This window comes from Marmota monax, unplaced genomic scaffold (genome assembly GCF_021218885.2).
Source record: "Marmota monax isolate L192 unplaced genomic scaffold, Marmota_monax_Labrador192_F-V1.1 WCK01_AAM20220418_F8-fsc00053, whole genome shotgun sequence".
Lineage (NCBI taxonomy): Eukaryota > Metazoa > Chordata > Mammalia > Rodentia > Sciuridae > Marmota > Marmota monax.
This window is the reverse complement of record NW_026693153.1, coordinates 7,067,823-7,081,615: the sequence shown is the minus strand read 5'-3', so window position 1 is coordinate 7,081,615 and position 13,793 is coordinate 7,067,823. Positions and strand designations below refer to the sequence as shown.

Genomic DNA, 13,793 nt, shown 5'->3' with positions numbered 1-13,793 from the left:
CAAAAAAAAGTTGCAGGCATTTTTTTTTGTCTTAGAATTTCAGGTTAGAAAGCAAATTAGGGCAGCAGATAAAAGTGCAGTGAGTTGAGGCTGGGGCTGTACCTCAGTGGCAGAGCGCTCGCCCAGCATGTGTGAGGCTCTGGGGTCTATCCTCAGCACCAGATACAAAAATAAATAATAAAAATAAAGGCATGAGATGTAATCTTAGAGTGGTTTTGCTTTGCATTTCTCTAATTGCTAGTGATGATGAATATTTTTTCATAAAATTTTTGATTGATTATATATCATCTTCTGAGAAGTGTCTGTTCAGGTTCTTGGCCCATTTATTGATTGGGTTATTATTATTTTTTTTGGTGTCCTTAGCTTTTTGAGTTCTTTTTTTAAAATATTTATTTCTTTTTTAGTTTTAGGTGGACACAATATCTTTATTTTACATTTATATGGTGCTGAGGATTGAACGCAGTGCCCTGCACATGCTAGGCGAGAGCTCTACCACTGAGCCACAAACCCAGCCCTTGAGTTCTTTATATACCCTAGAGATTAGTGGTCTATCTTATGTGTGAGGGGTAAAGATTTGCTCCCTTTCTGTAGGCTCTCTATTCACCTCACAAACTGTTTCTTTTGCTGAGAAGAAACTTTTTAGTTTGAGTCCATCCCATTTATTGATTCTTGATTTTAATTCTTGCGCCAAAGGAGTCTTATTAAGGAAGTTGGGGCGTAATCCCACATGATGGAGATTAGGGTCTACTTTTTCTTCTATTAGATGCAGAGTCTCTGGTTTTATTCCTAAGTCCTTGATCCATTTTGAGTCACTCCAATCAGAATGGCAGCTATTATGAAGACAAACAACAATAAGTATTGGTAAGGATGTGGGGAAAAAGGTTCACTCATACACTGCTGGTGGGACTGCAAATTGGTGCAGCCAATATGGAAAGCAGTTTGGAGATTTCTTGGAAAACTAGGAATGGAACCACCATTTGACCAAGCTATCCTTTCCTCAGTCTATACCCAAAGGACTTAAAAACAGCATACTATAGGGACACAGCCACATCAATGTTTATAGCAGCACAATTCACAATTGCTAAATTGTGGAACCAACCTAGATGCCCTTGAGTAGATGAATGGATTAAAAAAAATGGGGCATAATGGAATATTACTCAGCAATAAAAGAGAATAAAATCATGGTATTTGCAGGTAAATGGATGGCGTTAGAGAAGATAATGCTAAGTGAAGTTAGCCAATCCCCAAGACCAAATGCCAAATGTTTTCTTTGATATAAGGAGGCTGACTCATAGTGGAGTAGGGAGGGGGAGCATGGGAGGAATAGAGGAACCCTAAGTAGGGCAGAGGAGTGGGAGGGGAAGAGAGTGGGGACATGGGGTTAGAAATGATGGTGGAATGTGATGGACATTATTATCCAAAGTACATGTATAAAGACATGAATTGGTGTAAATATACTTTGTATACAACCAGAGATATGAAAAATTGTCCTCTATATGTGTAATAAGAATTGTAATGTATTCCACTGTCATATAAATAAAAAATTAGTTAGAAAAATAAAGACATGATGTCTATCTACAACTACAAAAAAAATCTAAAAGAAAGGTGCAGTGAGTGATTTTTATATTTAAAAGAGTATCTTGGGGCTGGGGATGTGGCTCAAGCGGTAGTGTGCTCGCCTGGCATGCGTGCGGCCCGGGTTCGATCCTCAGCACCACATAAAACAAAGATGTTGTGTCCGCCGAAAACTAAAAAATAAATATTAAAATTCCCTCTCTCTCTCTCTCTCTCTCTCTCTCTCTTTCTCTCTCTCTCTTTCTCTCTCTCTCTTTCTCTCTCTCTCTCTCTTAAAAAAAGAGTATCTAATGATTTTGTATTGGCAAATATTTTAAACTCACTTATTTTGGAGCAGATTCTTAAGGATGTTTCTATATACAAGATCATATCATTTGTAATATATATAGTTTCACTTCTTCCTTTCTAATGAGTATTTTTAATTTTCTTTGCATATTGTTCTGGCTAGAATTTCTAGTACAATGTTGAATAGAAATGATGAAAGCTGACATCTATGTGTTGTTCCTGGTCTTAAAGGGAAAACTTTCTTTCACCCTTAAGTATAATGTTATCCATGGGAATTTATTTCTTTTAAAACCTTTTTGGACTCTAATTCTGAAATAACAGAGTGAACTGCACAATGTAGAAACCTAAGACATTTGGAAAGACCACCCATCCCCCGAGAGAATTATTATTCTTATTTTGAAAATTAATTAGTAAATGTCCTTTTAATTTTTATTTCCAAAAATATGACTTGGTGGATACTGTCTATATGTTACTAAACAAGCAACTGAGCTTGATGTTTTTTTTTTCTGTGACAACTTAGTGAGTTATCTTAGTTAAGCAATTGGAAATGCACATTTTTAAGAATATGGTTGGTTATTTTAATATGTGCAATTTTGTTTTAAATTGCAGATTGGTTTTGTCCTGTATCCCCCCAGTGGAGGTCCTGCATGGGATCTGGGGGATCATGACAACAGTATGTTTCTCACCATATGCTTTTGTTGGCATTATGCATTGGCCTATATCATCATTGGAGTGAATTATGCTTTTGTCACCTGGTAAGTTAGTGAATTTTGTTTATGGACGTTTCCTTTCTTGTGTATTATCTGATGGTCAACACTTCACAGTGTTCAACTTAAAATTCAAAAGAAGATTTTATTCCGTACCATCCTATAAGACAGGGTAGCATAGCAAAAAATTATCAAACACAGAAACTGCCACTTAAAGAATACATATGTGCTGTTTTAAAGTTGGAATAGCTCAGTGGTGTCTCTGCTGTGCCACTGACAGCACTCTTCTGTGCCTACATATCTTTGCATATGCTGTTCCCTCTTGTGAATGGTGTAACCTCATCTGCAGTGAATCTTCCATTTAACCATGCTCACACACTTTAACTATAGCACCTTTTGTTAGTTTTTCATCTCTGTGACCAAAATAGCTGATACCAACAATTTAAAGGAGGAAAGATTTTTTATAGCTCATGGATTTCAGAGAATCCAGTCCACGATTGGCCAGCTCCATTGCTCTGGGCCTGAGGTGAGGCAGAACACTGGTGCAAAGGCACATCAGAAGAAAGCTTCTCAGCTCATGGTAGCTGGGAAGCAGAATGAGGGCCAGAGGAAGGGGCCAGAGAGAAGGCAAAATCTTCCAGGATATGCCCCCAGTGACCTACTTCCTCCAACTAGTCCTTTCAGCCATCAGTGGATTGATCTACTGATGAAGTTAGAGTTTGCATGATTCAGTCACTTCCCAAAAGGCCCCACCTCTGAACACATGAGACATTCCAGATCCAATCCATAACACACTCCTTAAGCTTGGAGACTTTTGTTTGTTTGTTTTTAACCAATTTGTATGAGTCCCATTAAATTTGAGTGCTTGGTTAATTTGTCATTGATTCTAATATTTCTAAAAGTTGAGTGACACAAGCTTTTTTTTTTTTTAAATAAGAATTCTGATACAACATTCCATGAACAGGTGAGGAGAAATAGACTGAAAAGAAAGCATATTCCTCACTCTTGTATCACTTGGTGGTATTACTTCAGGTCAATTGATCCCTAAATCTCAATTTCTTTTGTTTACAAAGCAGGGTTAATAAGAGTACCTAAATGAGATTGTGTATTTTAATGGCTCAAGACATAATATGAATTCAATAATCGCTGTTGTCTTCTTGCTGTTCTTGATCTTCTCCTCCTTTTCCTTCTCCTCCTCCTTTGGTATTAAAAAAATGAATGAGGTGTAGACTCTAGACCTGGTCTTTGAGGAATTTTAGTCCTGTAGATGGCACTAAATTAGAGAGATGATGAAAATGCAGTACAATGAACGGAAATAGAAGAATAAAGTGCTGTTAGAGCTCGGAGCAGGCTACTCACCATCAAAACTTAAGCTGAAGCTGGAAGATGAACAGGAATTAAAAGTAGTTGTCATGGCTCTTCTCTCCAAGGCAGCTGGTGCCAAGCCACAACTGATTTGGCTGATGCCAATTACCAGGCATGAAAGCTTCAGCACCTAATCCTTTGGGCTTGAGCACTGATTAAAATGTTCTCTGCCTGCAGTGTTCTAAATCTAGTGTTCAGTATGGTAGCCACTAGCTACTGGTCACATGAAAATGGGATTAGTGCCACATTAATTTTAGTTAATTCTGCCTGGGGTTGTGGCTCAGTGGCAGAGTGTTTACTTTGCATGTGTGAGGCACTGGGTTTGATCCTCAGCACCACATATAAATAAATAAACATAAAGATATTGTGTCCACGTGTAACTAAAAAATCTTAACTTTTTAAAATTAATTCAGTTTTCTATGTGGATAGTGGCTAACACATCTATCAGTTTCTCTAGATTCCTACTATCCGATTTAGCCTAGTGGCTGCTTGTAGGCTCAGTGGTGTCTCAGCCTGTGCTGGAACCAGTTTTCCACTCTCTCTAGACATGAATCCTAGGTAACCCCTCCTGCTCTGTGCTTCTTTGTGATTTACTGCTGAAGCCACTCTGGCACTGTGGCTCTGAAGAAACTATCCCCTTGCCCAGCTCCCAGATGTCCCTTAGGGTTTGGGTCAGACCACTTTGATCTGTACTTTCCTGGGTACTGTGTAATTCTGCTTTCTCATTCACCTAAATATGCGATGAGCTCTTTGTTAAGGCTGGCTCTGCCACTGAGTGAAACTTGACTTCTTCCTCTGTTGTTCTAGGCTGACATCTGGGCCTCATCTCCTTAGGGGCTGGGCAGCCTCCTGGAACAGTACCAGAGTTCAAGGAAATTCTCTACCTCATGTCAGCTCCTCTCCAGAGCCAAAAGAAGACTACTGTCTCTTCCTGTTTCAAAAATCTTCAGACGCCTAATGAACTTCTTATTCCCTTGCTATTTTCTATAAACCAGAAACTACATTCTTATTTTTCAACCTCTCCCTTTCCCCACCACATGCTATTCTAATCTTTTTGACCAGACAGTTCCCTCTACCTGGTATATTCACATTAAATGCATATCTCTTCTATGGATGCTTCTGTGATTCCTCTAGCCCTTGCTTGTCTCCCTTTCCTAAGTTTTTTTTTTTTTAATCAATTTATTCTCCACCAGACATTTTAAAAGTTGTGATCTATCTGGTGAAGTTGACTACCATGATGCTGATCAGTCAGCTCTCCATCACTGTGACAGAATACCAGAAACAAACAACTTAACAGAAGAAAGATTTATTTCTGCTCAAGGTTTCAGAGATTTCAGTTCATGAGCAGCTGGCTTCATTGCTTTTAGGCCTGAGGTGAGACAGAACATCGTGATGGGGAGCATGATGAGGGAGCAAAGCTGCTAATCTCAGGGCAGCTAGGAAGCAAAGAGAGAGGAAAGGTCAATAGTCCCAATATACCCTTAAAGGGCACATCCCCAATAACCTACTTCCTCCGACTAGACCTGCCTCCTAAATGTTCTACCAACTCCCAATAGTACCATCAGCTGGGGAAAAGCTTTTAACATGAGCTTTTGGGAGACATTTAAGATCTAAATCATAACATTTTTCTCCTGGGCCCCTAAGGCTCATGTCCATCTCACATGCAATATACAGTCACAATATTGCAATATCCATCCATTGCAATACCATCTGCAAGAATCTTCAAAGTCTTAACAGTTCCAGTATTGCTCAAAGGTCTAAATCCAAAGTCTCCTCTGAGAAGCCAAGCAAACTCTTAGCTGAGAGTCCCTGTAAATGTCAAAATAAAGTTAGATATATCCAATATGTCATGGTACAAAGTAAACATTTCCATTCCAAATAGGAGAAATGGAGACTAGAACAAAGGGATGAGACAAAATCAAGACTGAAACCCAAGAGGGCAAATATTAAATTCTGTAGTTCCATGTCCAGTATCTGGAGCACATGGTATCATGATGTGAGCTTCAAAAGACTTGGACAGTCGCACCCCTATGGCTTTAGTGGCTGCAGCCAACATGACACTATTGTGGGGTAGCTTTGCTTATTGCCTGCAGCCACCCTTGGCAGGTGCTTCACATTCCTGGCATCTCTAACTTCCTGGGGTCTCCAATGCAGCTTCAGCTTCATGCTTATAGCTATATACATCACCTTCTCAGGGGATACCTGTATGGATTCTGACTCACACTACCTATACTCTCAGGTCTTCTTTGAAATTTTGGTGGAATCCCACAGCTCTTTCTGCATGACTACAAAACCACCATCACATGGATGATGCCAAAGTCTTCTGCTAACTCAAGCAGTAGCTAGGTCCACTTGGACCATAGCTGCAGTGTCCTCGAAATGCCCAGATGGCTGAGCACAGTAAAACAAATCCTGAGGAAACAACTTGCTGTTTGGCCCTGTGTACTCATGGGACCCAGATGCTCTCATGCAATGAAAGGCTTACATTTTTAAACCTTTGAACCTGCAACTGGTAGAGTCTCATTGATTCCTGAGGCGCCCTCAAGGCACCTTTCCTATTGTCTCAATGCAAAGTTTTTGGCTTCTTTTTGATGGTGCAAATCTCTTTAACAACTACACCCTCCTTGACCACAACTTTACATACACTACTTTTCTGGCAAACTGCAAGTTTTTCAAAACTTTCTGTTCAGCTTTATATGCTCTCAATTGTCTCTAGAAATCTGGCTCAGAGCCTCCATCAGTACCTACGCCACAGTCTGAAGTCTGTGATGCCTTGAAATTTCCTCCGCTATACACACTTGTTCATTACTTTGAAACTCAGAGAAATGTAGACAAGTCCTTTGCCAAAATGTAAGATGAATGGCTAGGGACCAGGTCTTTACCATATGACTTCTTGGGTGATTTTAAAGATCCAAACCACAATAATTCATGTGTGTTTGTTTTATCTGCTAGCTATATTGTATTGTATTGTGGTAAAGATCCTTTTCATATTCCCATACCTCTTTTACATTGACATATTATATATATATATATATATATATATATATATATATATATATATATATATATATAAAGTGTTCAATAAACACTTGTTTGCTGTGATCTCAGAACTTCTTAAGTGGAGTCTATATTTGTAAATCATGCTTCATATGCTATTTAGTTTGCTCTCATTGCTATTGGTAAATAAAAACAAGAGTTCATTTTTTTTCTGAACTATTTGGATTTAAACTTTAGCAACAACTAAAAATATATTATTAAGATTCATGAGTGTCTTTCAGTGAGGTCACATGAATGGTTAATTTACTCCTGAATTTCAAGGTAAAGATCCTTGAAAATCCACTGGTCAGGGCCTGAGTGATTCAGAAGTTATCCACAAATGATGAAGTGTTAGAACACACATCAGAATTTGTTTGATATAGCACAGAGATCATTACGAAAGCACAACTAGGTTATGAATCCCCAAATCTCTGGAAGATGAACCTATACTTCCCAGCTCTTTAGAACAACAGTTTAAATATTGCCTCATTCAATCCTGTGCCTTCACTCTTTATTATGATAGTTTATAGGTGGTAACTATCTGGAATTCTTATTCCATGTTTTACTGTATCTCACATTTAAACACTACTGTTGCACAGAACTGTTTCAGGAGACCCTTTCTATAAGTAGGAGACTATTTCCTATTTACAGATTGGTATTCCAAGCAATGATTCATGTGATCCATTTTGAAGAACAAAATAGAGATACCTGAATTGTGCTTATGATAGCTTCATGGAAATGCACCTATTGTCTCAGCTCGGCAGTTTCATATATAAATTGAAGAAAATATATGAAAGGAAAATGGCATATGTATCCTGACCTTAGTTCCTGGGCTTTGCACCATTTGAGTAACTAGCAATTTTTTATACTACCTTTTTACTACCCTCTCAATGTGTCCCTGATGCATTTTTGCATGTGCAAAATCTAGAACTACAGCTGGCAGAAAGAGCCTGATAAAGGTGTCTCACTATGTCTCAGCTTGGTGATGGAGTAACAGCAGATAGAACTAGAGAAGAGTCAAATTATGATGCAATTAATGTGTAAGAAGCAGCCATGAATTGTTTTACTTTCCACCAGAGTCTTCAGGAATGAAACTACTCAATTAAATAATCCATTTCATTTCCCATGTGTTGAAAATGTGCCTGGAGTGTACATCTGGAAATAAGATGTAGTTTTCAAAAAATAAAAAAATAAATGACAGAAATCCTCTTCAGCCTTTGACTTGTCAAAGGGAATTGGTCTTTCATGAGAAGGCCAATTGAAAGAGAAGGATTGAGGACAGTGGGAGCAATATCAATAGTCAGTAATCAAGGGTAATGATTTGCAGCAGTTCTTTTAGTTCTTGAGTCAACAGATGTTACTAATACTGCCTAGTTATTGTTGTCTGCTGAGTTGGAAATGACAGAATAATTAGCCTCTATGAACAGATGAGGGTCATTGATTTATCAAATGTGTGTGGAGCCACTATTACATAACAGACATTGGTTCAGACTCTGGCTAGCATTAGGGGAGCAAACAAGTAAACTGAAGCTTTACTGGGATCCAGAGCACAGGGAAAGGCATGACATATTGATAAGATAGGCCAGAACTTCATCAGAAGAAGGCAGAAAATGTTTCAAGATAAAAATAGGCTGTTGGAGTTTTTCATAATAGAATAATTTTGGTGATTTGGTTTATCAAATTTGTTTGCACATTCTATGTATTTTTGGAAGTTATGTTTTATTGATGTGGTCACAGTGCAATGTTCTTATGATAATCATGCACAGAAAAAGCTTTGCACAGTTCTTATTAATAGTCTTTTGATTACATTAGAGAAGTGAAGAGCCTGTGGGGGCTTTTGCTGCTAAGAAGCTTTAGATCTTCAAGTGTCAAGCATTGAAACTGCTACTCTCCACAAACCCACATTTTAGATTCTCTTAACCTATGGATAGGGTCACAAGATAAAGAGAACTTCTCTGAACTTAATTCATCGTGGACAGGGCCATCTCGTGCAGTTAAGTGTGGCCTGTGCCCTACATACAAGCACGTCTCTGAAGGGACAAGTAAGGGCTGAATTCTAGCCAGACTTGGCATGGGGCTTGCCTTGGGTGCCAGCCCTAGGGAAGGAGGTGACTTCCTGCTTTTCCTTTACAGGGGAGGACATCTTTTTTTGCATTCACTGATAGGTATGGCTTTGATAGAGAAGCTCCACTGATCTGTTTCAGATTCTCTTTTGTTTGTTTTAGAAATGATCAAAGTTATCTTCTGATGCCCAATTAAATAATAGCATACTACATTTGAAAGTCACATTTTATCATTTTACTTATAACCTGATTTAATCTACAATCATGCTCATGTAACTCCAAGCCAAATGAAAACAATTTTCCTTTTTGGGATGCTTCCCCTATTCACACAAACAATCTGGAGGTTTATAGGTAAATGATGCTCTCAGTTTTCATTTTAAACATCATCTAACAGAGAGGATTTTCTGTTTCCTCAGGTTGGTGAAATCTAGACTTAGGAGGCTCTGCCCCTCAGAAGTTGGACTCCTGAAAAATGTTGAACGAGAACAAGAATCAGAAGAGGAGATGTGATTTTGATGGGCATCTAGTCTATCTAGATAAACCTATTCTCTTTTGCATTGTCTTTGCTCATGGTTTTGTTTTTTGACCTTTTGTTGGAGATCAACAGGCAGAGGATGACTGTTGTTTGTATTTCTAATTTAGTTAAAGTATTTGAGTTTAAATGTTTTATTTTAGCTTTGAGAATACTTTGGGTGATAAGTTCATTTTGCACAGAATTATATTCAGGGGCTAGAATGAATTTTCTCACATCATGTATCGTTTGATGCCTATATTATGAAACATATTCGTTTTATGTGCCTTATAGACAGGCTCAAGGTTCCTGGCCTTGCTACCATTTCTAACTTGTTGAACACAGAATTATAAATGTTTATCTTGCTGCTGCAATGAGAGATAAATAAATGCATGTACCTCAAATCCTTGTTTTTGTTATTGAGCTACACCTCACCCTTAGGTGATGCACAAGAAGCTGAATGACACAGAAATTCCTTTTGGTGACACAGCTCTCTCTGGAGTACCTGAGTCCTCCCCTGGGAAATGTAGATCAGATGTCCTGTTGAGTTGTGTGATCTTCCCAGGATGAAAGCTATGGTCCCCAGTACACGTGGTTGCAAGACCACCAGAGACTGGGAAAGGAGAGTTGTGGTGTTGGCTGTAAGAGTAAAAAGTCATTACACCATAGAAGGGCCACCCTGCACCCCCTGGGTTAAAGTAGGTGAGGACTTAAAGCAAGGAAAAGGTTTCATAGAATACTGGGTCAGAAGTCAGGGTCCTTTCACAGTTGTGGGCTTCATACCTCTCAGTGGAGAGTCAAGAAATCCCGTTCCTAACTCAATCATTAACCTGCCTCCAGGTATCTAGTAATTGCCATGTCCTCTCTGAAGTGAGGAAATGGAATTGACTGCATCATGGGCCTTTTTCTGGCTGTCACATTGCGTGAATCTCAAAGTGGAAGCATGTGGACAGCTAACTTAACACAATGTCAGTCAGAAAGCCCAGTCTCTGCCATGAGAGAAGAAAGGAGGACTGCAGGAGTCCCCAGGAGAGGACTGACCCAAATGTGGAGGAAAGGAGGCAGCCTTGTGGGCAGCTGGAGCTAAACGTGGGCAAAGTGAATCCTGAGGCCTCCCCTGGCATTCCAGAGCATGGCAAGTGCAGAAGCTGCCCTGTCTGGGACATATCACAGTGGCGCTGAAGACAGAGGTGAGCAGATTCCTCAGGCCCAAGAGCTAGACACATTCATTTTGTTACACAAGGTTTGAAAAGAACAGATGTGGTGCCTAAAGATTTATCTTGAGTAATGCAAGAAAACTTAGTGCATGCTGGCATTTGAAAATACCCACATGCCATAGTCCTTTGGGGATCATGTGTCCTGACCCATATGTGTCCTAGATTTCAGGGTGCTCTTCCAGTCCAGCAAGATTCTATGACTGGCAAATTGAGCTTCAAAGGAATGAGTGAGCAGCCAGCCACAGTTACTTAAAGTTGGCATCACTGGTATCTAGGCCTGAGCAGGAACTCTAGGAATAACTGGAATGATTGAGATTAAGTCTCAGCCAGGCACAATGGTGTATACCTATAATACCAGTGGCTTGGGAGGCTGAGGCAGGAGAATCCCTAGTTGAAAGCCAGCCTCAAAAACTTAGCAAGGCTCTAAGTAAATAAGTGAGATCCTGTCTCAAAATAAGAAATAAAAAAATGGGCTGAGCCTGTGGTTTACTGATTAAGCACCCCTGAGTTCAATTCCTGGCACACACAAAAAAGTAATTAAGTATGGAATCTTGATCACTGATAAGTGTCAATATTCTAGAGCCTTTATGAAAGAGCAGAAATGTTCAGTTTTCAAGTCTCTGCTCTGCACACAGAGAATACAAGAAAGATACAATCCAGTGAGTTCTCAGCTGAGAAACTTTTGATTCAACTTTGAAACCATGGTTTGGGACTGTCTATAGCCCTTGCAATAATCAACAAATTTTAAGACTTATTGTATCTTTATGGTTATATTATTGAATTTGTATTTTACAACCACCATTTTTGTGGAACGACAAGAAAAATTAGCAAGTAGAGATTACACCCAAATAGGAAAGTCTAGAATTTTCTTTACATTGTTTTTGGAGGTCTTGGATCAATAAGTAGACTCTAAAGGTTTAGATTTAGAATTATATAGGTTTTTAAAACCATGACACTTTTTTTTATACCAGGGATTAAACCCAGGGGCAATTAACCACTGAGTCACATCCCAAGTCCTTTTTAAAATATATTTTATTATAGGGTCTTACTAAGTTGCTTAGGTCCTCACTAAGTTGCCGAGGTTGGCTTTGAGTCAAGACCCTTATGCCTCAGGCTCCCAAGCTGCTGGGATTGCAGTCTGTACCACCATGTCCAGCCCATAACACATTTTATAGCAAAAATATAAAACATTTTCACATCTAGAATGGGATAAGGAAAATCATCTTCAGGCAATGCTTATCAACTCGTGGGCACTGATGGGATCATTCAAAGTGGTTTCCATGTGCCAGCAGTGTTCAAGACGCTAGGGACATAGTGATTCTCAGGCCAAAGTCGCTGTCCTCACCAAATATATTCCTATGGGGGGAAAACAATAGAAAAGTCAGAAAAATCTATAATTTGAGGCAATAAATGACGTTTAGATCAATAAAGTTAAGAAGGAGGATCAAGAATGATTGAGTGGGATAATGACACTTTTCCTTGGCTGGTCCTTTCTCATAGGTGTTTCTCTGACTACTCTAGGGAAAGTAGCATCCCAGCCTATTCCTCTCCATCATTATATGAAATTCTAGTCTTCATATGTTTTCAGAGCCTATGACTCTGCTGGGGAAGCCCTCCTCAGAGAGCAGGTGTGAATGGGGGTTCCCTTCCATACTTTGTATTTTGTCTCAACTCTTCCAGTCTCCTGGGGGCCTCATTCCTGAGGTTTTGCCACACTTCCTTCAGGGGACTCTCATGCTTCATTGCCACAACCAGAAGAATAAAGCCTTGCAATAAGTCAGGGCATGATTTCTAGTGCTGTTGTCAGTGCAGCAAAACTGGGGGACATTTTACAAGGCAGATGAAACCCTGCAGATGGAAAGTCACTGTGATGACATGACACATGACAGTGAGGGGTGGGGGTGACTATACAGCAATATCAGCCTTGGCTGTTGTCATGATAACAACTCCCCAGGGCTTTCTGTAGTCTCTGATATCCTCTGCTTGGCCTGCTTGGCAAGCTCTGATTGCAGCTCATTGTTGAAATGGGACGCTGGAACATGACCATAGTGGCATTCTCCTTATCATTTTATCACCATAGACACTCTTTGATGAAGGGTGTGCGGATTGTATTTTGAATGTATATTACCAAGGTGTGGTAGGAATCATAGGGTGTTACAGGAACAATGAAAATAAAAGCTGGGAAGTGAGGAATTCCCCTCCCCAATATAGGGAAATAATTAATAAAAAGTATGAAAGAGAAGCTAATACATGTGGAGAATACGTCCCTGTAATCTATATTCTGTCTAATGTGAAATCCAGATGGAAAAAAGTGACAGAACAGAGGACAGACATGAAATACTATGAAAAATTTCCCCTAAATAAATGTCAAAGAAGGACAGTTTTGCATTAAGCTTGGAGACATGCTTCTGAGATATGTGTATTGAATAGAGTGATTGGGTTTCTGGAAAAGCCACTAAAAATTTTAAAATTAATGCTTTTGTATACTTTTAAGTTCAATTTTTAAATACTATTATTCTTTATTTTATTTTTGTGCTGTTTGGGATCAAACTCTCTGAGTTACATCCTTAGCTCTATTGTTCTGTTTTTATGTTTAAAAATGCTTAACATTAATAACTAGAATCAACAAATGGGACTTACTCAAACTAAAAAGTTTTTTCTCAGCAAAAGAAACAATAAGAGAGGTAAATAGGGAGCCTACATCCTGGGAACAAATCTTTACTCCTCACACTTCAGATAGAGCCCTAATATCCAGAGTATACAAAGAACTCAAAAAATTAGACAATAAGATAACAAATAACCCAAACAACAAATGGGCCAAGGACCTGAACAGACACTTCTCAGAGGAGGACATACAATCAATCAGCAAGTACATGAAAAAATGCTCACCATCTCTAGCAGTCAGAGAAATGCAAATCAAAACCACCCTAAGATACCATCTCACTCCAGTAAGATTGGCAGCCATTCTGAAGTCAAACAACAACAAGTGCTGGCGAGGATGTGGGGAAAAGGGTACACTTGTACATTGCTGGTG

At 39.2% G+C, this 13,793-nt stretch overlaps 1 protein-coding gene across 4 annotated transcripts in view; it reads left to right on the top strand.

Annotated features, from left to right (window-relative positions):
- LOC124099995 (transmembrane protein 45A) overlaps positions 1-9,946 on the top strand; it is a 62,433-nt gene extending 52,487 nt beyond the window's left edge. For 3 of the 4 annotated variants that reach the window (XR_009227891.1, XR_009227890.1, XR_009227892.1), the window contains exons 5-7: positions 2,470-2,615; positions 4,740-5,306; positions 9,448-9,946. Coding sequence is in view for 1 of the 4 variants with exons in the window: in XM_058582903.1 (XP_058438886.1) it covers positions 2,470-2,615; positions 9,448-9,541 (240 nt within the window). In the remaining 3 variants the exon portion in view is untranslated. The remainder of the gene's footprint in view (positions 1-2,469; positions 2,616-4,739; positions 5,307-9,447) is intronic. The other variant, XM_058582903.1, reaches the window with a different exon arrangement.
- The last annotated feature ends 3,847 nt before the right edge of the window (positions 9,947-13,793 follow it).